Source organism: Calliphora vicina, chromosome 5, assembly GCF_958450345.1.
Source record: "Calliphora vicina chromosome 5, idCalVici1.1, whole genome shotgun sequence".
Taxonomy (NCBI): Eukaryota; Metazoa; Arthropoda; class Insecta; order Diptera; family Calliphoridae; genus Calliphora; species Calliphora vicina.
In genome coordinates, this window is record NC_088784.1 from 34,410,553 (window position 1) to 34,434,075 (window position 23,523).

The window sequence follows — 23,523 nt, forward strand, 5'->3', positions numbered from 1 at the left end:
TTCAATAATATTCTTTTTTTCCAAATTGTTTTCTAAAAAATACCATTTTAATTTAAATAAAAATGTGAGCAAATTTTTAAAAATCCGCGTATAAATTATTCATTTATTTGGTAGTACATTTTATTATATTTTCGATTTATATATCGATCACGAATGCGGTAATTTGGCTCCTGGTACTAAATATTAAATACAAAGAAACGAATTACCGCATTCGAGATCAAAAATAATTTCAATATCGAATATATACAGCCCAATTATGAATAAAAAATTCCCTGTGAGTTTGTTCCCCGGGAGTTTTTTCCCATTGAATTTGAATAGGAAAAATGAGAAAAGGGAAAGGGGAAAAAAACTCCCGGGGAATTTTTATTCATAATTGGGCTGATAGTAAAATGTACTAATTTTCAGTTACGAAATTTTCGAATTTATACATTGTATTTTGAAAATGTTTTCTTTGGAATCGAATTACACAATAAACCCCCAGGTGTACAGGATTTGCATCTGTGTCTGGCGCCTTCCATGAAGCTGAAGTTTCATATATTTTAGAAATATTTTTACAATAGAACAATTTTTTTTTATTTCAATAAAAGTATAAAGCATGCAATGCTATTATTTTGGTGATAGAATGTAAAACGTATTACAAAATCTTATTTTTATTCATAAATTTATTTCTGAATATTTGTTTTTATATCCCTCACGGTTTAAAGAGTAATTCCAGAATTTGATAACTAACATCATGTCGTTTTTGATAGACCTTTGTATGTTTTTGCCAATTGCTTTTAACTTGTTTCCATTTACCCAAGTGTTGCACCAGTAATTCATCTTTTGTGCCATCTTTCAGTTTATTACCAGCGCCAACAAGTTCCTCGGATTTATTATATTTTTTGGGCTGCTCTGTGGGTGGTGGAATTTTGGGGACATCAGTCTTTTTGGGTTTTGGCATGCTGGTGACATCTCGCAAATCTTTTTTGCGTAATTTTAAAAGTATATCTGCACCATTGTCTTTGCGTTCGGTGGGCGAGGGAGATCTGGTGTCACGGTAACTGCGTATACTGGGATTACGTGGTTGATTAGCCATCCACGCCCGACATATGGGATAGAGAGAAGTTTGTTCAGAGTATTTGGACAAATCTAAACTGCGATCAAAGAGTTTCATGATAAAGCTTTCGGCCTGTATTTTCTGTCCGCCTGAACCTCCTGCATGTTCTCGTTTACGTCTCTTACTTGGTGTTAGAAAGCCAGCTGAAGGTGATAGACGTTCAGTGGTTGGCTGAATTTTTTTCGGTCTACCACGCTGACGATGGGGTACAATCTGTTGTTCCTCCTCTTCTTCTTCCTCCTCGTAGTCTTCGGGTATATCATCAACTTCTTGATTTTGTAAGGAGTCATTAAGAGCTCCACGCAATCTGCCTCTGGCGGCCTGTACATCATCATTGTTGTCGCGCTTGTGTGGTGGAGTTTTCATTTTATATTTTTTCGATTTAATATAATAAAATGTTTTAATATTGTTTCACGTGATATATTCACCAAAAGATAATTAGTTTATTATTTATTTGAATTTGAAACAACAGCAAAATTATTTTTATTTTTTGTCGTTTTTAAATTTTTTATTAGAATGAATGAAAGCTAAAGCAAATGTCAAAAATTGTGTATGAAGTTGGCTGTAGTTAAAGGGATTTTCTTGTAAACAACAGGGTGTATACAAAAATTTGTGATATTTGAGGGTTTCTCGTAAGTAGTGAATTTTTACGAAACGTTAAATTTAAAATAAAAATGTTATACATATCCATTTTATAAAGTTATATTTATTATTCGTTCAATTATGTGTACTCTTTTTATACAAATTTAAAAATCTCTTTTCAAGTTCCGTTATTTAGGAGCACTTCATTGTGAAGACCTCATTATAAAGTGGTGTTGACAAATTCCAAGTCAAGGATAAATTACCAGGCCAGTATAATAAAACCTTCAAAGTGTTGTTTGGCTTTCTCAGTTCTTTTTTATGAACTTTTATATTTTTTCCATATCTTGATGTTTGTTTAGTTTTTTAGCTATAACTTAAGAGCCATTGAGGATTTCTCATTTGTTTTAATATTAGAGCATAATTGTAGCTAAGACTTAACTAAAGTAGGTCTCTAGTCGACCTACATATGTATGTATATCTTCATATATGATGCTGGAACGCTTAAACCTTCAGAATAATATCAAGAGTTATAAAAGCAACTCCATCAATTTTCAATTTGAGTTATAAATGGTACTCCATCAATATCAATCTTGAGTTTTTTTATGGTCTCCATCATCTATGTATGGATGGCCATCCCCTTACACACATACACGTGGGAATCCAATGGAACCAACAATTAAGTAACAAAAACAAACAATGGCAAAAGATCAGCAATGGAAACCTCTGCTGGCTGATTGCAAACAATAAACTGTTTAACCTTCTGGTGACAGCTTGAACAAATACAGTAAGGTACCATTGGACGTCAAGCCAAGTAGCTGCTTTAGCCCTCGCTGGTAATAAACCAGTAACAAACCCTATTTTGGACACCTCGGAAAACCAGATGTCGGCTACAACTTCCGTAACCTTACCCTCCATTACGGTACCAATGTATGCCTGATAGGTGTTTATCGTATTTGCAAATATGCGTTTATGAATACTCAATTTTAAATTCCGAGGTTTCTACATCGAGGTCAAGGCATCTGGATGAAAGGAATTGTGCTACTTCTACTGGATTAGTCCATAAATTCTTTTTACAAAGTGATGTAGGTTTGGTTGGGCAGTAGAAAATATTGAGACAGTTATGAAGATCTTGACGGTAAACTGGGCATACTTGTTTTATCAAACAACTCAAACAAACAATATAATTTTAATTATAATATTAGCGTGCTACATGGCAGCTTTTACTTTATTTATAGATTTAATTTATTATTTCTTAATATCGCATTTTGAATTTTATTTATTAGGTAAGATCAGTGTAAACAGCATGTTTAATTTGAACAAATACTTCGTATTTTGTTAACTGAAAATTTTGTAAGGGAATAAACACAGTGGCTTAAATATAAGAGAATAAATGAAATAAAAAGAAAAAAAATTCTTTAACTTACAAAAAAAAAAGTAATAATAATAATGAAAACCATGCAAGAAGCAAAGTGCATCAACATACAATAATATAAATAATAGTTAAGCATCATTTAGTTAAATCTTGTACGGTTGCAATTTCTCCAGAAGAAATTTTGAGGAGATCATCTTAAATAAATCAATACACACATTTCACATAATGAATTCACATTCAAATCCAGCAAATTCAACTTAAACTATATCTCTCGGAGCACTTAAGAAATGTACGGTATTTGAAACTTGATGGGTAATTTCATTTAAAGTTTCTTTGTGAACACCACCGAACAATATCAATTCACCATGGCCTGGTACCATTGTGGATAAAATAAGCCGCTCGGGAGCTCCGGGTATGACACCATAATTCTTATATTCCAACCACTCCAAATAGGGATCCAATTCAGAGAGAGCATGCGAAAGATCACACACAAAGAGTGAGTGTACATTGCGTTTAACGCGTTTAGGAGAAGGCTCCTTAATGGATTTCTGTTCGGCCATGGCATTGCGTCGAGAATTTCGCAAAGCATTCATCTTTTCCTCCATGCGGCGAATGCGTTCATTGTGATCTTTCGATAAGGATCGTGGACGGTTTTGTACATTGAAGGCAGCCATACGAAAAGGATCTTCGTATAGTTCATCAAATCTTTTAGGCAGTAAAGGTTCATTTTCCCGACATCTTAGGGCGAGATTCCGCTGTAGGCGACTAGCCGCTTCTTGATCCAGACCACCAACACCGCCACCATTTCGGCCTGGAGGCGACACATCGTTGTCATTGCGCGTGGATGCAGAGCCATTCAAACGTGGTGATCCAACACCCGAAGTGGAAGGACGATTGTGATTACTTTCTTCCGGTGGAGTGTGTAACTGTCTTATGCTGCCACTACGAGGTTGAAAATTGCTATTTTGATTGTGATTGTTAATGAAATTGTTATTGCTTGCGTTTTGTTGATGCTGATTCAAAATGGCTCTACGCTGAGCAAAATATTGATCGTCCGGTCCTTCACGGGGTATATTACCACCGCCAGCACCATTTAATCGATTATTTTGTAAACGATTGTGATTATTAGCAGGTATTCGTATTACTGGATTATGATTACCTCCTTGGCCACCAGGTCTATTCAAGGGATTATTGTGCTGGTTTTGGCCCCGGGCCGCTAAGCGGGGCGCTGGCAAACCACCACCAACAGGAACTCTTGTTTGTTTCATCAATTGAAAATCTTGTGGCATATTGGGAGTAGGTCCCAAAACTACCAATTTCGAGTCTATTTTACAGGCAGGATTACACCACATATGAGAGGCCGAAAACTTTTTATTGCGCACTGGTATCGATTTCCACATCCACAAATCTCTCGTCATATCCAACAACCAAGCATCAGAATATACACTATTAGGACCACCACAGCCACCCACTATAAGTAAATGTTTCTCATCTAAAACTAATTGAAATTGACCATAACGAGCCGGTGGCTTCACACTCCCCACAAACAATGGCTGCCACCAGCGATGCTCCTTCAGATCTAAACACCAAGTTTCATTTGAATTCGAATTGACACCATCCGATATTTTATAGCCACCAAATATGACCATAATATCTCCATGAACACTAGCCGAATGGCCGGCTATAGGTGGTGGTCTTGACATTGACATCACAACCGACCAACGATTTGTGGCCAAATCGTAGTAATGCAATTCGTCAAATAAACACCATGGCTGATAGGGAGGATGCAAAGAGGGATAACGCCAACCACCAAACAGTACTAGTTGGTCCTTCCAAGCCACCATTGAGGCGCTGCCTTTTGGTGATGGATATGAACCCATTGATAACGGTCGCTCCCATTGAATTTCCGATAAATCGAAACGCCATAGGTCGTTAAAAGTTGTATCGGACGAAGATCCTCCACCAAAAATATACATCGAATTTCCATGGCGCACAGCCGAATGCGAGAAACGTCCAGCAATAACGGGCACTGTGGGACTATTGCAAATACTGCCGTTGTTGGCCTCGATTGAAGCAGCAGTTTGTTGAGAAAATACTTGCCAGCACAAACGAAAATCTTGCAGTCCTTTGTGCAGATTAATTTTCGAACGTCTTATTAGATCTGCAAAGAGAGAATGAATATTTTTATTTCGAAATTAATAAAAAGGTGTAAAAAATGGCTATTTGCGGATTTTTTACAAATCCACAAGTTAATTTTTCTTTATAGAAAACTAAGATTTTATAGAAAAATTAAATTGAAAGCAATTAATGGCAATTTTTCTTATGTACCTTATGTTTTTTATATGTTCAGGGTACAGTACATATTAATGGTTATAGAATCAACAATTTCTACGAAGTTAATGAACCTAGCAACATTAAAGATATTACTAGAAAAGGTTAGATAAAGTCAGAGGAGATGTTTATGGTTCCTTTTCTTTGTACTTTTCTTATTTCAAAATCAATGATTGTATACAGTAAGTGTGAAGTAGGAATACAACAAAGGAGAACCATTTGATCAATTTAAGGTTCCTACAACCAGAGATATAACATTATAAACAATTTTACAAAACTTAAGACTGGCCATCATTAAAGTGATTCAAGATTATTATTTACTCAGTAATGTAAAAATGGGGAATTTTTTTGCACGACCTGGCGATAAGTGACTTCGTTCGTGCAACTGGAATTGTGTTAGTATGTGATACGTATATTTAGAAAGACAGTCAAAAAGTGAAAATTTATTTTCTAATTTTCTAAATAAATATTACAATTAAAACAAACTATATTGATTCAATTTACAATATATAAAACAAGTTATAATATTAACAAAGTTCATTCTCATTCTTCAACACCCCCACTAGAATGAACGCCAAGATTCATCAGGTCACAGCAATGAAAATGCTTCACACTTGATAGGGATTTTGTTAAGATGTCTGCTGCCATATTCTCGGTATTGAGATAGTTAATAATGATCTTTTTATTATTAACTAGTTCTCTTAAAAAGTGATGTCTTATATCAATATGCTTTGAACGAGCATGATAAGTGCTGTTGTGAGACAAATTTATAGCACTTTTGTTATCACATTTTATTACAATTGATGATGGTCTTCCAAGTTCATTAAACAAAGATTGTAACCACAACGCCTCTTGACCAGCTGCTGCCAAAGCCATATATTCCGCTTCTGTTGTTGATAACGCTGTTGTTTGCTGTTTCTTAGAGTTCCATGAAATACAGCCACCTTGAAACTTAAAAACATAACCCGAGGTTGATTTTCTTTCATCTACATCTCCAGCCCAATCTGCATCTGAGAATCCTTCGATGAATTCATTTTCATCCTTAGAAAATTGTAGTTTGTATTTCATAGTTCCTTTAAGATACCTCATGATACGCTTTACAGCTTGCCAGTGTGCCTTACCAGGGTTATTATTAAATCTGGCTAAAGCCACCACTGCAAATGAAATATCTGGACGACTTACTTGAGCTGCATACATAATACTTCCAATTGCTTCTTGATATGGTATTTTTTTCATTTCTTCAACTTCTTCTTCAGTTTGTGGGCTCATCTCTTTGGTAACCGTTTTATTTATGTCTAAGGGAGTTGAGATAGGTTTACAATCATCCATATTAAATTTTTTTAAAACCTTAGATATATATTGTTCTTGGTCAAGCCATAATTTTCTGTTCAATCGATCTCTTGTAATTTTCATCCCCAAAATATAATTTGCTTCTCCAAAATCTTTCATTTTAAAAATATTTGTAAGGCTTTTCTTTATATTAGACTTACTTTCAGGATTATTTGTAAAGATTAAAATATCATCAACATAAATTGCGACGTATGTTATTTCATTATTATTTACTTTATAATATATACAAGGTTCTGTATTGGATTGGAATAGTCCTATATTTTTTAAAGTTTGGTCTAACTTTTTGTTCCATACTCTACTTGCTTGTTTGAGACCATATAATGACTTTTTAAGTTTACATACCAAATCCTTGTTTTCATTTAAACCTTCTGGAATATTCATATAAATTTCCTCATCTAATTCACTTTGTAAAAATGCTGTTACTACGTCCATTTGATCGATATCCAAATCATGTTGAACAGCCAGACTTAAAAGTAATCTGATTGAAGAATATCTAACCACAGGTGAAAAAGTTTCCTCGTAATCGATTCCATAACGTTGAGAATAACCTTTAATGACTAATCTAGCTTTATAACGTTCAATCTCACCTTCTGAATTCCTTTTGATTTTATAACACCATTTGCTATCAATAGGTTTCTTGCCTTTTGGTAATTTTACAATCTCCCACGTTCCATTTTCTATTAATGCATTTAGTTCTTCATTCATTGCCTGTTGCCATTTTTGTTTATTAGGACTTTCTAGTGCCTGTTTCATTGTTTTGGGTTCTTCATCAACTTGAATCACATTAAAACCAAACCTTTGTACTTGTTTTGGAACTCTCGATGACTTCCTTGTATTTTCTGGAGATGTGATTCTTCTCATCGATGGTCCAGGTGCCCAATCAATACTTTGATCTTCTAATCCTCTGAATGATGTGTCATCAGTTTCTGAAAAATATTGTTCTTCTTCTGAGTTACTCTCTTCTACAATGATTGACATATCTTCAGAATTTGTAATTGTTTCATCAGAACTTAATTCTATAGGCTCCATTTGAACATCTACATCCCCCACTGAATCACATCCAGGAAATATATAAAATTTTGAATCATCACTAGGCTTTTCAGAATAGAACTTGTCTTCAAAAAATTTAGCATCTCTACTTAATTCGACTTTGTTCCGATTTACATCATAAAAACGATAAGTTCTTGAATGAGTACAATATCCAACAAAAATGCTTTCTTTTGCCTTAGCATCAAGCTTTTTTCTTTTCTCTTTCGGAATATGTATCACAGCTTTACATCCAAACACTTTTAGATGTTTTAAATTTGGTTTTCTTCCAGACCATACCTCTTCAGGACTGACATCATTCAATGATTTGCAAGGAGTACGATTTATTAAATACACTGCAGTATTTGCAGCTTCAGCCCAGAACTGTTTTGTTAAACTGGCATCAATTAGTAGACATCTAGTTTTCTCTATAATTGTTCTGTTCATTCTCTCTGACATACCATTTTGTTGGGGCGTATATGGGACTGTCGTTTGATGCTCAATACCACACTCTAGAAACATTTTCTTCATTTTGGTATTACAGTATTCAGTTCCATTATCACTTCTAAAAGCCTTTATCCTTTTTCCAGTTTGATTTTCCACAAATTGTTTAAACTCGGAAAATTTGGAACAAACTTCATCTTTTGTTTTAATAAAATAGGCAAAAACTTTTCTACTAAAGTCATCAATAAATGTTAACATGTACCTATGGAAGAGAAGTCAATAAATGGTTCACATTTATTGACTTCTCTTCCATAGGTCCACAAAGATCTGAATGTATTAAGCTTAGAATTTCAGTTGACCTAGTTCCGGAATTCTTAAATGGATATCTTGAAAATTTACCTTTTAAGCAAGTAATACAATTTTGTTTGTTTATCTCGCATTTGACACCAACAACTGCACCAGAATTCATATCCTTTAAAGTTTCATCATTTAAATGACCAAGTCGTTTATGCCACAGATTGTATTCTTGAGTTTTTACTTCAGAAATAAGTACTTTGTTGCTTGCTATATTTAATTTAAACATACCGTTAACCATATCTCCCGTTGCTATAATGCTGCCAGTGTTGTCTATAACTTTACAACCTTTTTTGTTAAATACGACTTCATAACCATTGTCAACTATTTTTGAAACGGATAATAGATTGACATACAAGTTTGGTATATAGAGAACTTCACGGAATCTAACATTTTCCTCTTTATTCTTTCCAATCTGAGTAGTCATATTAACTTCACCTTTACCCCTTACTTGCATTGTTTCATTATTGGCAATGGTAACTTCAGCATTTTCTTCTTGAAAATTATCAGCAAAAAATTTCGAATTTGAGCACATGTGTGCAGTTGCTCCAGAATCGAAATACCATTCACTTTTGTTTAAATCTCGAGCAGAAAAACAACCCAACATCGCATTTACATTTTTCTTAAATTTTGATTTCATACCTTTATGAGGACATTTTGCAGCAATGTGTCCATATTGGTTACAATTAAAGCATTTAGGTCCTTTATTTTTAAATACCTTCTTTTGGCCAGCTAAAGCAACGTCTGTTGATTCCTTTTTGACATCTTGTAATAATTTTAATTTGATAGCATCACCAGTTATTTTAATACCTGAGCTTTGAATTCCCATTATCATTGGATTATATTCTTCTGGTAATCCAGCTAACAACATTGAACCTACCCATTCTTCGTCGACATTGAGGCCAGCTGCTCTTAGTTTGTGGGCTGTCGTTATAATTTCGTTAACGTATTCTTCAATGTTTGCACAATTTTGTAATTTTGTAGAACAAAATTTTTGAATTAATCCCACTCTTCTTACCAGTCCGCTATCTTCAAAAATAGTTTTTAGTGAACTCCACATCTCTTGTGCATTACTGCAATCACGAATGTGGGGATAAATCGTCTTATCCATCAATAGTATTAATTCAGATTTAGCTTGAATCTTTTTATCCTCCATTGTTTCAGTACCAAGGACAACATTCCAAAGACCTTTCATTTGGAAATATGCCTCAACCATAAATTTCCAATCTTCATAATTCTCGCTTCCACGAAGCTTCTCAATTTGATTGTTGGTTGACATCTTTAATCTTGAAATATCTTAAATCTTGAGTCTTGAATCTTGAGTTTTCTTAAATCTTGATTCTTCTTAAACTCACTTTTATATTCACGCACTATATATCTCTATATAACTCTTATATCGCGGAGGGGCCCATAACCTGTTAGTATGTGATACGTATATTTAGAAAGACAGTCAAAAAGTGAAAATTTATTTTCTAATTTTCTAAATAAATATTACAATTAAAACAAACTATATTGATTCAATTTACAATATATAAAACAAGTTATAATATTAACAAAGTTCATTCTCATTCTTCAACAAATTGGGTACTGACTCGGTACTACAATGGGACAGTTGTTGAAGAACCCAAGTGTGACATTATTTGATATGACAGCCTGATGATTTTCTTCAAAATGATAAAATGAAGATATTGCTTTGATAACATCTAATAACATTGATAACATTTTCCAATAGTTTGTAGAATTTTATTATTGCCAATTGGGCCTTAAAAGGATTGCTGTACTTTTTAAAATATAAAACTAAATGAATTCAGATTTCATGAATTCTGTTATGAGTTAATTCCATTACGATTTTAAGGATTTAAATTCAACTATGAATGAATTCGATTTAAATAAATGCTTTGAATAAAGCTAAAGAATTAGATGTTGAGAATGGATTAACATGAATAAATTAATTCGAAGCTCTGGTAAAAACATATGTACAAATTTTTCATTTGTTTTTATTAGAAGAAACTTTCCTAATAAAACGAGAAGTTTATTGTTACATAAAATAGCTTTGGAACCGTTTTTCAAACCTGTCGAAGAAAGTGCGTTTATCGCCAACATACGTTTTTAAATGAATCGATTTACGTCATTGCATATAAAAAAAATTGTCTAAGTAAAATCTACTTACTTTTGACTATATCTTGCCATCTTTTACACACTAAACTACAATTTTCCAAATCCTTGTAGGGCGGTAAATAGGTTAAAATAAATTCCAACATTTCATCCGGCAACATGTTTATATGATAAACCATTTTGCCATTACTCTCGTCCGGACTCTCAGAACCAGGGTCGCTAGATTCGTTATTTTGCTCCTCTTCCTTTCCATCTTCATCAACAACAACCGAGTTATCATTATTGTATTGATGCTGCTGTAACGACAACAAAGTCTCTGCATTGACCTTGTCATTTGTAGTAGTGCTATTATGACATTGATCCTTAACCTTCATTGTATCATCCATTATTTGTAAAATGTAGCCTTGCTTGTAAAAATTGTTGTTATTTGGTATCCTTTTTACAATAAATTGACCCCCAAAGTGCAGGGTAATGAATAAAAAATTCTATTGAATTCCGTAGTCTTTGTTTTTGTCTTCACTGTCAGTGTCTTGCCTCTTCATACACTTTATCAACTTCTTTTTCTTCGTGATGCTAAGTTTATAATTGAATTGAATGCAATTTCTCCTTTCGAAATTTGTTTGCCCAATACAACTATTTTACTTTTTCTTTGATTTGTTATGAACGGATACACTTTGCCATAATTTTAATAAGTTTGTTTTATTAATTTTATATAGATTTTTCGTTAATTTTGCAGCAATTTTCAATTTTCATGGTTTTTCATTGCTTGTTGCAAATAATTTTTGACAGTTTGTTTTTTTTTGGAAATTTGTTTTGTTTTTCTCTTGCTTCAAGAGAGAGTGATGCAATCAGAGTTGCCAACTCAGTGGTATTTAAGCGGTTATTAGTGTTTTTCTTTTTCCATTGATTTTATTTGCGATTTTCCACTTATAATGTACAAATTTATTAATATTTACTCCAACGGCGATTAACTTTGATATAATATCAAAAAATTACGCGGGCAGAATAACAGAACTAATTTTGGAACAAATCAAGATCCCTGTAACAGTTTATATTTTTCAAATTTTTGTTCTAATTTTTGTATTGCCATTTTGGGGTGTATGTAATAAACAGTACTATATTATATTAAAGGTAATTTGAAGCACTATTCAATGATACCCATAATGATCTTATCATTTTCCAAATATATGAGAAATTCACTATTATATATATTGACTTTAAATTCCTATAACTCTTAAAGTAAGAGAGCGGGCAAAAATTTTTACGTTTTTTTATTAATGCAAGCTGTTTCAATGATCTTGATTTATGTCAAAATTTATCAGTTATGTACATGGGGTTAATTAAATATTTTTAAATAAATTTTTCGTAATTCGAGTATTTTTGAAGAGTCACCGGCTGTTTGTGACCATACAAAGATTAAAACCAAAAAAGTAATTGGTTTTATATAAGAATTTAGTACAATATTGAAAACTTATATGTTATTTATTTGTCATTTCACACAAACCAAACCAATTTCAGACAGAAATGCATTCTTTAATCCTAGAGTTAGAAAAAATATATACTTCTTTCAAAGATTTTAGAGCTTTTAAAAATAAAAAAAGTTGACATCACTTGATACAAGCACTCTACTTTTACAGGGTTAATCATGAACTATTTAATTGATTTCTTAACAGTGGGCTTGAATAAGTGGGATTTGTTCAAAAATAAGAACTCGAAACTATTCAAAATTCACTGTGATTACTTTAGATATGTATGTGTTCGTCAAATACATATGTAAATATGTTTATTGCTTTAATTTCCTTCCGCAGAGAATAAACTCTTCATTCATCACACATTTTTATATGGAGAACTTAACGATTGTCGCTATTGGTCAAATACAATTTTGAATTCGAAATGTTGGCTTAAATATATGACAGCTGCGATTATTTTTATTGTTTTCTCTTTTGGTTTATAACTTATAGGTACAGTAATAAAAGTCGTTTTTATTTTTCATAATTTAAGTTTTTTTTTTACCGATTTAAAACGGTAAAAGCTAATTTGGTAACGGTGACTTAGCGGTAACGATATTTTGGCTTATTTCTATAACGGCATTTTAATGAAAATTGTAATTTAATCCTGAATTAAATTATTAATAAAATTTAAAAAAACTGACAAATTTGGTATTCTATTTTTTATTTTATAGATTTCAATTATTAAAATCAAAATGTTACATCGTTGGTAACTAAAGATTATTTGAAAATTAAATAAAATTTTGGTTTTGATCAATTACTGTTACCTCTAAAGGCAGGGTCACACATGGCAAATATTTGCTCAAAAAAGCGTAACCTTTTTTTAGCACAAATTTGTTTGACGTGTTTACTCTTACAAGTGTTTTGTAAGATCAAACAGCATTAAATAAAATAACACTAAATTTTTTGTTTTGAATCATCCTAAGTAAAATAAGTTTTTGAAATAAATAAAAGAATTCAAATCAGTTTTATTTAGTGGTTGTCATTTTTTTTTCAAATATTTGTCATTTGTCAGTAATTGATCAAACCCAAAATTGTATTTAATTTTCAAATAACACGAATGATTTTTAGATCTACGGTCGGTATTCATAAATATTTTAATTAATGAGCAAAAATATTTTAAATAATTTCAAAATTACAATAATTTATTTTCGTATTTGTGAGTTATGACTAATTATGGACCGATCGTCATGAAGCTATTTCTGTTGAATTTTATGTGGATACTTCTCAAATAATTTGTTTTGTTTGCATTTTTTTACAATACTGAAAAGAATCATATATTAATAAATATTCAGGTATGTGATGAAAAACGATTTAGATGCAAAAACGATTTGAAAATGGCAAAAGGTGTGATGTGTTTGTTTGAATCATTTTGTCATATTAGTTTCAAATTCGAATTTGTTTAAAAGGGAATTTATCGAAATTAAATTTTCACACTTATTAAGGTTAACAAATGGAGAGTTGCTTATTTTGTTGTTTTTATACCCTTCAGCTTCGTGAGAAGGGTATATATAAGTTTGTCATTCCGTTTGTAATTTCTACATTTTTCATTTCCGACCCTATAAAGTATATATATTCTGGATCCTTATAGATAGCGGAGTCGATTAAGCCATGTCCGTCTGTCTGTCTGTCTGTCTGTCCGTCTGTCTGTCTGTCTGTTGAAATCAATTTTCTGAAGGCCCCAGATATCTCCGGGATCCAAATCTTCAACAATTCTGTCAGACATACTTTCGAGAATTTTGCTATTTAAAATCAGCAAAATCCGTCCATAAATAACGGAGATATGAGCAAAAATCCGAGACAACCTCTGAAAATTTCATCAAAAAACACAATGTATTGCATGCTTTGACAAAAAAACAACAAAACGTATGGTTGGATATGCAAGCTTTGCGTAGTTTGTTTTTTTTTGTGTTTTGTTTCTTTTGGCGTTGTTGTTGTTTTTTTTACAACTAACCGTTTGTTTGGTTGTGTAAGTTTTGTGTATTTTGTTTTTTTTTTGTGTTTTGTTTCTTTTGGCGTTGTTGTTGTTTTTTATACAACTAAACGTTTGTTTGGTTGTGTGTTGGTTTTTTTTACAAAAAAGCAACAAATCGTATGTTTGGATGTGCATGCGTTGCGTATTTTGTTTTTCTTTTGTGTTTTGTTTCTTTTGGCGTTGTTGTTTTTTATACAATTAAACGTATGTTTGGATGTGTGTTGGTTTCATTGGCTTGCGTATTTTGTTTTTTCTTTTGGTGTTTTGTTTCGTTTGGCGTTGTTGTTGTTTTTTGTGTTCTTGATAAATTTAGGATGCTGTACGCTGAAAGTGGGCAATGTACATACATATATGTATACTAATTATAAAAAATAATAATGCATCCACAACAAAGGTGAAGGGTATATAAGATTCGGCATAGCCGAATATAGCACTTTTACTTGTTTGTTATAAAAATGATACGGAATGAAACAAAAATTGAATATGAAATCAATCGAAATTCATCACACCTAAATCGTTTTTGAAATTGATTTCAGTTTTGAAAACGATCGTTTTTCATCACATGCCTGATTAAGTAAATTTAGTTTTTGAGTAAAAAAGTAATTGATTAAATTTTTGTTTAAATTTCTAATAAATGTTAACTAAAAAATGTTTAAGAAATCATTTTTTCTGTGTATCAAGATTAATTCAAGTGCCTATTAATTTAAAAGCCAACCTAGTATACATATAAACTGTTTAGGGTGGATTTTATTGAATTGCTAATCTTTAGGAATGAAACCTTGTAAAACAACTTATCTCAATGAAGACAAATATAAACCCATTTCTTATACAATTTTCGGTAATTGAAACCAGTTCCCAAGGAAATAAAACACATCGACACAATTTTGTTTACAACTTCTGACGATTCTCTAAGATGTATTTAATTTTTGGAATTTTCACAAAAAGATTTGAAAAATTATTTTTATATTAAGAATAGTAGCTTATAATTAAGATAAAGTATGTTATTTTTTCATATTTTGTTTTAATAAGATTTAAGCTAAATACAATTATTAAGAAAAGCATTCATTTTATTTAAGCCAATAATATTTATACGTTTAATATATATTATATGTTTGTTTTATAATAATAGTACACTAAGTTTGTTTGTTTTTTGGGGGATTGAAGGTGTTGGAAATCCCCCGATATTCATCATCACGTTAAAAAAGAAAAATTAAACAAAAGGATGTCGGACAAAACATCCCGTTGTTATTATGTAGATATTAGAGTAAGTATAAAATTGTTGGTATATTTTACGTTATTTGTAAGTTTTGTTTGGTTGTTGTAAGTTAATAAAGTTTGTTATTAAATATTAAAGTGTATGTATAATCATTATTTCTAATATTATATGGAGTAGAAGAGTATAATTGTGTGTATTACAACTACATATTTTTAATAATCTTGTGGGATGTTGTGTTTCAAGGTTTGTTTTAATATTAAATGCATCTTCAAGTTCCATATGCTGGTTTCAAAAAATTCTCTTACGTTTCTTTACTCTACCTTGAGTAATTCGACATCAAAAGTCAAGGTGGCATTTGGGGGGATGACACCGGGATGACCACGAGAACCATAAGCGTAATCGGGAGAGCAGATCAACTTGGCACGTTGACCTACAGACAATTGGGCCACGCCCTCATCCCAACCACGGATCACCTCGGACTTGCCAATGGTGAACTTGAAGGGCTTGTTACGATCGCGGGACGAATCGAATTTGGTGCCATTATCCAAGGTACCAGTATAGTGGACGGTAACGACTTGTCCATTCTTAGGATATGTGCTACCTATATATCGGTGAATTGTGGTGTGGTATTTCAATAGGAATTCAAGCACACATATATACACACACGCAGAGAAAAGAACACACATAGAAGAAAAAAAAATATAGGTTAGTTTGTCAGTCATCTTTCCAAAAAATGTAATTTCATGCTTCACACTTATTTCAATTACACAGTATTTTTGCTTACCATCACCAGGAGCAATTGGAACAATTTGTACACCCATTTTCCAGTTGTTTAATTTGCTTTTAACAGCTTTAAATAATAAATTTTTACTATCGGCGTTTTTACGCGTGCGGTTTTTTTCCGTAAAGAAACAAATTTGGTATAGCAAAAATTTCGAGACTCGTTTCGGTATCAATATGGCGTTATAAAATTATATATGAAAGCTGATTATTATGATAACACTTTTTTCTACGGATAAATTTGGTGGCGTCAAAGCAGCGATTTTTTTTTCATTGATTTTAGCAAGCACAATAATACGAAAATGATCCAAACCCTAAATAAAAGTGATTCCAAATCATTGTTTGGAAGAAGAAATTTATTGCGAAAGATTTTTGCTAGATAAAACATAAAAGCAAAAAAAAAATTTAATTACAATTTAAGTTATAACATTTTAATGACCTCACAAGTAAAGTAATACGAAAATGATTCGAAATCGTATAGCTTGGAAGGAAATATATATTGCGGCTACAATCGTATTGATAAAGTTTCCACCTTCAGGAGAGATTGTACTTCAAAGCAATACGAAAACAATAATTCTCGAAGATAAAAATATGATATTTGCTAGATAGATGATTAGACTTGCCAACCGTCCCGTTTTCGTCGGGACAGACCAGTTTTAGAGTCGAATGTCCCGTGTCCCGGCGATACTCTGAACGGGACGCCATTTGTCCCGTTTAAATACCGATACAAGGATGCTTTATTTTCTAAAATTTAGTATTTTCTAAAAACTGAATATCACTATTTAACAATATACATAGGTACTTAGTGCATTAACTTCTATGAGTTTCAATAAACTCATTAGTAAACATTATTTAACTTTCATGAAAAATAAATGGCACGATACTCGCTCTAGGATGCTTGTACCTTTAAAGGTGAGTTGTTGGTCCATTGAAATGGACTGAGTTTGTTGAATTTATTACTTCAAATAATAAAAAAGCTGAAAAAGCGATTAAAAATATAAATTTTAAATTATGGACTGGAATAGGTAAACTTTATTAAATAACCCGCTGCGCTTCGTTACTCCTACGTGTAAAATAAAAAAATTTTAAAGATTTTATAAACCATTTTTTTAATGAGGTGAAACAAATTAGGTAAAATTATAAAAAATAAATTTTCAGACAAAGTTTGAAGAATCTCGTAATTTTAATTATCCAGATATTCAAAATTTGTTTCGATCTAGGCCATTTTAGCTAAACTCTGTACAGTGATAAGAATTTGATTCATACAAAGTTTAAATGCATTACAATTATAGTACTCCAGATATTCGAAATTAACTATATACTTTGTATGGGAGGTGTCATTCCCACTAATCCAATCCCGACCATTTTACAGCCAAACTATGTAAAATGATAAGTGTGCTATCGCAATTATAGTTCTGAAAATATTTATTTTTCTTTGTGTGGTAGGTGACTTAAACCTTGTTCCGATTCTTCCCAATTTGGTTAAACTTCATGTCGTGATATGAAATTGATTCATATAAAGTTTGAAGAATTTCACAATTATAGTACTCCAGATATTTGAAAATAACTATTTACTTTAAAAAATTCAGTCTCGCCCATTTTCAGCCAATCTCCGTATAGTGACAAGAATTTGATTCATACAAAGTTTAAATACTTTACAATTATAGTACTCCAGATATTCGAAATTAACTATTTACTTTGTATGAGAGAGGCCACGCCCACTAACACAATAACATTTTCACCCAAAAAATGTAGAATAGTAAGGGTGATATTAGGGCAAAATTTTAAGAGTTCCACAATTATAGTTCTCCAGATATTCGAAAATAACTATTTACTCCTGTATAAAGTTCGAAGACTTTCAAAAGTCTCAAAATTTAGAGTTATTTTGAAACAAGTGTTTTAGGGTAGGTAGTACTTCAATACCTCTAACTCATACATTTTAAAACCGATTTCAATATTTTAAAAAATAATCTAAGAAATTGTTTAAGTTATTAAAAAAGTTAAATTTTTTTTATTTTTTTCGTAATTTTTCAAATTCAACAATAGTTATTTTAATTTTTTTCTATGAAAACCAAATTTTTTTTTGCACAGTGCTTTAAAGACAATTTTATATAGACAAAAAGGAGATATTACTTATTAAAATCGGTTTATATTTGCAAAAGTTATTAAACTTTTTCGAAAAAAGTTCGAAAATATTTACCCTGGTTTTTTTTACATTTATATGCGCTGGGGGAGAAAATACTCAAAATGGTATTACTGAAAAGTTGAATAACTTTTACAGTTTTCATCCGATTTGAAAAATTAAAACCATGTTTTATTATTTTCTTTATACAATGATATAAATTTTTATAAGCTTTCATATCAAAATAAGCAATGAAAAGCGACTCAAATCAAAAAAGATCGTAACAAAAACAATACTTATAACTTACAAATGTATCAATAAATGCCTGTCATTTTGAAGCGTAATAAGTTTTCTTTCCCAACACGTTTAAAAAAATAAAAATTTAACAAAAACTGACTGAGTAACAGATCGATAAGTTGAAAAACATCACTGTAAACGTTTTTTTCAGAATAACTTCTGAATTTGAAGGTGTTTCTGAAATTTTTTGACACAATTTGTAATGTACTCAGCAATTCTATAACCCACACTAGGTCATTTTCCATCGTTCTCTGATCATTTAGTGGTGTCCCGTTTTGGAAATTTCAAAAGGTGGCAAGTCTAAGATGATTATGAAAAATAAAATATATCTTCAGATAATCTTTATAAAGAAAACAAGTATGAGATCTATATCCGGCTGTGCCGAATCTTATATACCCTTCACCAAATTATACTTGGTGAAAAAATAAATTCGTGTTAAACATTTTTTTTTCCGATTTTGACCTATCGTAGGTCCAACTTACTCTGGTCTAATATACGTCGTTGCGAAGGTCTTTCAAATATCTATCATTAGATATCCATATTGTCTTAGTAATCCAGATATAGGTAAAAAATCGAGGTTGTCCTGGTTTTTTCCTCATATCTCAGCCATTTGTGGACCGATTTTGCTGATTTTAAATAGGAAACTTCTCGAAAGCATGTCTGACTGAATTATTGAAGATTTGGATCCCGAATATATCTGGGGTCTTCAGAAAATTTATTTCAACAGACAGACAGACTTCTCACGAAGGTGAAGGGTATAAAAATATGATATACCAAACAAAACAAATCCCATGAAGATGAAAATATAAATTTGAAAAAAATAAAATTTGATAAAGATAATAAGAATACTTGTAATATAATTTGTTATTGGTCAAATGGCTACATATGTATATGTATTTCAATAGAATAAATAAATAAAAAAAGAAATAAATTTGAAAAAACCTGGTTTTTCGGTATATTCATTATTTTCGCAACATTTTGCCTTTATTTTACATTGAATTTAAAAGAATATTGTAGACATATTTTCCCATAAAAATATGAACTCTTTAGAAATCTCTTCTATTTCTTGAGGTCGCAAAAGAGGAGCAGAGGACTGCATTGGGTAAATCAAAAATGGCCAGAAAGATAGCAGTGAAAAGTTGGAAAACGTGAAAATGTTCATGAAAGATAGGATTTCTTTATTAAAGTTGTAATTTTTGAGCGTAGGTCTAAAAATTGCGTGAGCATGTAGTTTCATAAAACGTTAAAAATTTGGCGTTTTCAAACCGTTAGTGTATACTGAAACGAAAAACAAATTGCGTGGTTTTCAGAACATTGTGAAATACGTTTTGCGTTTTTCCAAACCGTAAGCGATTTGAAAACGCTGCGTTTTCAAGAACATCGGCGAAAAACTTGATTTTGAATTTTCTAAATTTTCGAAAATATCTGATTTTTTCGTAGGACCTGCTATTATAAGGATTATAATTTTGTAAATACCCATGACATCTACTGAAAAATAAGCTTGGATGACATTTAAAGATGTAGTAGAACATTTTTTTAGGGAACAATCCAGATCCAAACTTTAAAATTATTGTTGAACTTGTTACAAAGTTATTTTTTTTTTTTTCATTAAGAATACTTTCCGGAAAATGTTGGAGCATCCAGTGAACGTTTCCATCACAACTTTAAAGGAAAAGAGCGATGTACAGCGATGGCACATGGGACGAACAAATTATGGCGAACTATTCCTGGTGTTTAAAAAGAAAATATATTCATAAGTCTCATTTAAAATGAAACGCGAACGTTTTCATAAGAAAAGGCAGTTATCATTTTCTAGAAAAATCTTTCATAAATTCTAAAATAAAAATAACAAAATCGCAAAAAAATCTTTAAAAAAAAAACAAAAAAAAATATTTAAAAAACAAACAAAAATCTTAAAAAATAACAAAAATGTGGTTAATGTCGCCACGTCCTCGTTTCTTGACTCTGGATTCGGCTGAGAAATCATCAAACACATCATATTAATAAATTTCAACTGACGATATCTCAGCAAATAGAAGAGATAACAACTAGATAGGTAACTGAAAATCAAAAACCTTATTCATGAGAATGTACTGCCGTGTATTTTGTTATTGTATCACCCGTATGTGTGAAAAGAGAGTAATTTTTTCCGAATCATAATAATCAGGCTTTTGGTACAGAAATTGATTAAAAATTTTATGCAAATTTTTAGACCCCTACGCTCAAAAATTACAACTTTAATAAAGAAATCCAATATTTCATCAACATTTTCCAACTTTTCACTCCAATCTTTCTGGCCATATTATCAAATTTTATTTTTTTCAAATTTATATTTTCATCTTCATGGGATTTGTTTTGGTATATCATATTTTTATACCCTTCACCTTCGTGAGAAGTCTGTCTGTTGAAATCAATTTTCTGAAGACCCCAGATATATTCGGGATCCAAATCTTCAATAATTCAGTCAGACATGCTTTCGAGAAGTTTCCTATTTAAAATCAGCAAAATCGGTCCACAAATGGCTAAGATATGAGGAAAAAACCAGGACAACCTCGATTTTTTACCAATATCTGGATTACTAAGACAATATGGATATCTAATGATAGATATTTGAAAGACCTTTGCAACGACGTATATAAGACCAGAGTAAGTTGGACCTACGATAGGTCAAAATCGGAAAAAAAAAATTTTAACACGAATTTATTTTTTCACCAAAAAAAAAAATAAAAAAACAACAAATAATTACAAAGAAATATCAATTCCACTTTGAAAACTGAAAGTGGTTTCATTCCGAAAGAAATTTTCGTTTAACTTTTTCTGAAGAAGCAAAATGTGGAATTAATTCCACTTTCGATCGGAATGGAATTCTGTGACAGGCCTGAATATAAGATTTTGTTGTAGTTTGTTAAGATTTTTTTTTAGGATTTTGACCTCTTAATTGAATATTTGGAAAATGCATTGTCAACTACTGTATACCATTGAAATTATATAGAAATAATAGTAATTGTGCGAAAAGTTGTTAACATTTTATTTGCAAACATTAAAGATACCCCTGCAAAGCGAATGATTTCGGCGTGTAGACATTTTTAATAAAACAATAGTAATTAAAAACTTTTTAATTTATTTCAAAACATTATAAACAATATACTTATGTAGTTAAATAATATCAGGAGAAAAAACTATATAAAAAGCCTTAAACTAAAATTCTAAAGTAAACTTATAAATTTAACGAACTTAAAATTATTACAAATTAAGAGAAATAATAATTATTATAAATGAAAACATAAAGAAAGTATTGCACGCTTAATTTAAAATTGTTTGCTTTTCTTATTAAATTAATTAAAACAATTTTCGAAATTTGTTAATTTTTCACATTTTCAAGAACGTTAAAATTTATTTAATTTTATTATTTATATTATATTAATAATACCTTATATACAGTTATATGTTAATACATAAAAAATAATTATAATTACGGTTTATTTATTTAAGAGAAGTGTATGTATGAATGGGTTTTGACTGGAAGTTAGCGATTAAATTAAGTTTAAACTAAGAATATTGAGGTGGTTTAATCGGTCCACATAGACAGTTAAATCTTTGCCAAAGATCCCAAAGTACAAACAGCTTATGAAAACTATGCAAAAATTTGAATGAATGAAACAAATGAGGGCATTATTCCAGTGCTGAAAAAGATTTTAGTGACTTGAAAACAGGTAGGGATTATTAATTGCCATTTAATCTTTAAGTCAAAACCCAGCTCTAATTGTTTATTATGAATATATATATGTAAAAATGAAAACTTCTTAAAATATTGCTCAGACTTGACATTATATACATTATAACTAATTACATGCTACTATGGTTTTACGATATTTAAGCTAAATACATAAATTATTACGTATATATATATATATCTATATGTATATATTTAATTTAGTTTTATAATTAAAAATGTTATTTATTGTACTTTATACTATACTGTATATAATTGTTTATATACATAATACATAAAATCTTATGTTTGATTATAGTTAAATATTTATTTTTTGCATTTAAACATTTAGTAAATTTTTCTAAAATTAGTTCACATATGATGTGAGTGTTTTTATTTTTATATAAAACTTTTTCGTTTTTGTTGCTTTAACATTATAATGTTGAATTTGGTTTAAGTGTGTGGGGATTGTGTGTAATTTTGTTAAATTAGTATTTCTTATATTTAAAATTGTTATAATAAAATAAATTTGTCTAAATTTCTTTTGCTTTTTTTTAATTTTTGTTATGTTGAATTTATATAACAAATTATATTTGTTGTTTATATTTTAATAATATAAGGATTGTTTAATAAAATAGATTTTAGAGTATAATCTCTGTGGTAAAATAGGTTTTTGATAAAAACAATTTTTTGGTAAAAAAAAACATAAATTCTAAAAGTACATTTAAGGATATTGGCAAATTATTTTACTTGAACGATTTAAAGCAATCTAAAACCAGTATGGTTTCATACTTAAAAAGAACTTTTTTCAGTTGTGTTTCAAATTAACATTAAAATAAATTAAATTATTTGGCTAAACTATAGTTTATGGGCGCCACTCCGGATCGTTACGAAATGTTTGCCATGGGAACATCTTTTTCTGCTGAACATGACGGTATATTTTGTTTTTGTCGCCAGTCCATATTTCCCGATATATGGGCCTCCAAAGTTCGAATATTGGATATATTGTTTGTCATTAAATGGCTTTTTAAAATACTTTTTACATCAGCTATAAATGTAAAAATTTTGGAACCGGAACATTTTTGTAAAAATTTCTGTTTATTTTAAATATGTCAGATTAAACGTATGAATCATAGGGTAACATAGAGACGAGACGTAATTGTCAGAAACCTAAGTCTGTTGTCAAAAACTTATCTCTGGCAACAAAAAATACATGCTAGTCAATGTATTTTGTTTTTGTGTC

The 23,523-nt window shown here is 30.7% G+C and overlaps 3 protein-coding genes across 3 annotated transcripts; all 3 read right to left on the bottom strand.

Moving 5' to 3' along the window:
- Positions 1-546: 546 nt before the first annotated feature.
- On the bottom strand, positions 547-1,590 carry mip40 (Myb-interacting protein 40). Its single transcript, XM_065512068.1, has one exon. The coding sequence runs from the start codon at positions 1,460-1,462 to the stop codon at positions 692-694; it is 771 nt and encodes a 256-aa protein (XP_065368140.1). The 5' UTR covers positions 1,463-1,590; the 3' UTR covers positions 547-691.
- A 1,272-nt stretch (positions 1,591-2,862) lies between these two features.
- Positions 2,863-11,449, bottom strand: Fbxo42 (F-box protein 42). The gene is made up of 2 exons (XM_065511705.1): positions 10,726-11,449; positions 2,863-5,211 (listed from the first exon to the last, which is right to left on the bottom strand). The coding sequence occupies exons 1-2, from the start codon at positions 11,054-11,056 to the stop codon at positions 3,308-3,310; spliced, it is 2,235 nt and encodes a 744-aa protein (XP_065367777.1). The 5' UTR covers positions 11,057-11,449; the 3' UTR covers positions 2,863-3,307.
- A 3,586-nt stretch (positions 11,450-15,035) lies between these two features.
- Positions 15,036-16,308, bottom strand: Fkbp12 (peptidyl-prolyl cis-trans isomerase Fkbp12). The gene is made up of 2 exons (XM_065511987.1): positions 16,154-16,308; positions 15,036-15,970 (listed from the first exon to the last, which is right to left on the bottom strand). The coding sequence occupies exons 1-2, from the start codon at positions 16,188-16,190 to the stop codon at positions 15,681-15,683; spliced, it is 327 nt and encodes a 108-aa protein (XP_065368059.1). The 5' UTR covers positions 16,191-16,308; the 3' UTR covers positions 15,036-15,680.
- Positions 16,309-23,523: the final 7,215 nt, after the last annotated feature.

What these genes read in the sequence shown, in the direction of transcription:
- Fbxo42 (XM_065511705.1), bottom strand. Translation starts at nt 11,056, where the DNA reads ATGGATGATACAATGAAGGTTAAGGATCAATGTCATAATAGCACTACT. An exon ending in ATGGCAAGATATAGTCAAAA is followed by an intron (nt 5,212 to 10,725) that starts GTAAGTAGATTT and finishes CTCTCTTTGCAG; the next exon opens with ATCTAATAAGACGTTCGAAA.
- mip40 (XM_065512068.1), bottom strand. Translation starts at nt 1,462, where the DNA reads ATGAAAACTCCACCACACAAGCGCGACAACAATGATGATGTACAGGCC.
- Fkbp12 (XM_065511987.1), bottom strand. Translation starts at nt 16,190, where the DNA reads ATGGGTGTACAAATTGTTCCAATTGCTCCTGGTGATG. An exon ending in TCCAATTGCTCCTGGTGATG is followed by an intron (nt 15,971 to 16,153) that starts GTAAGCAAAAAT and finishes ACCGATATATAG; the next exon opens with GTAGCACATATCCTAAGAAT.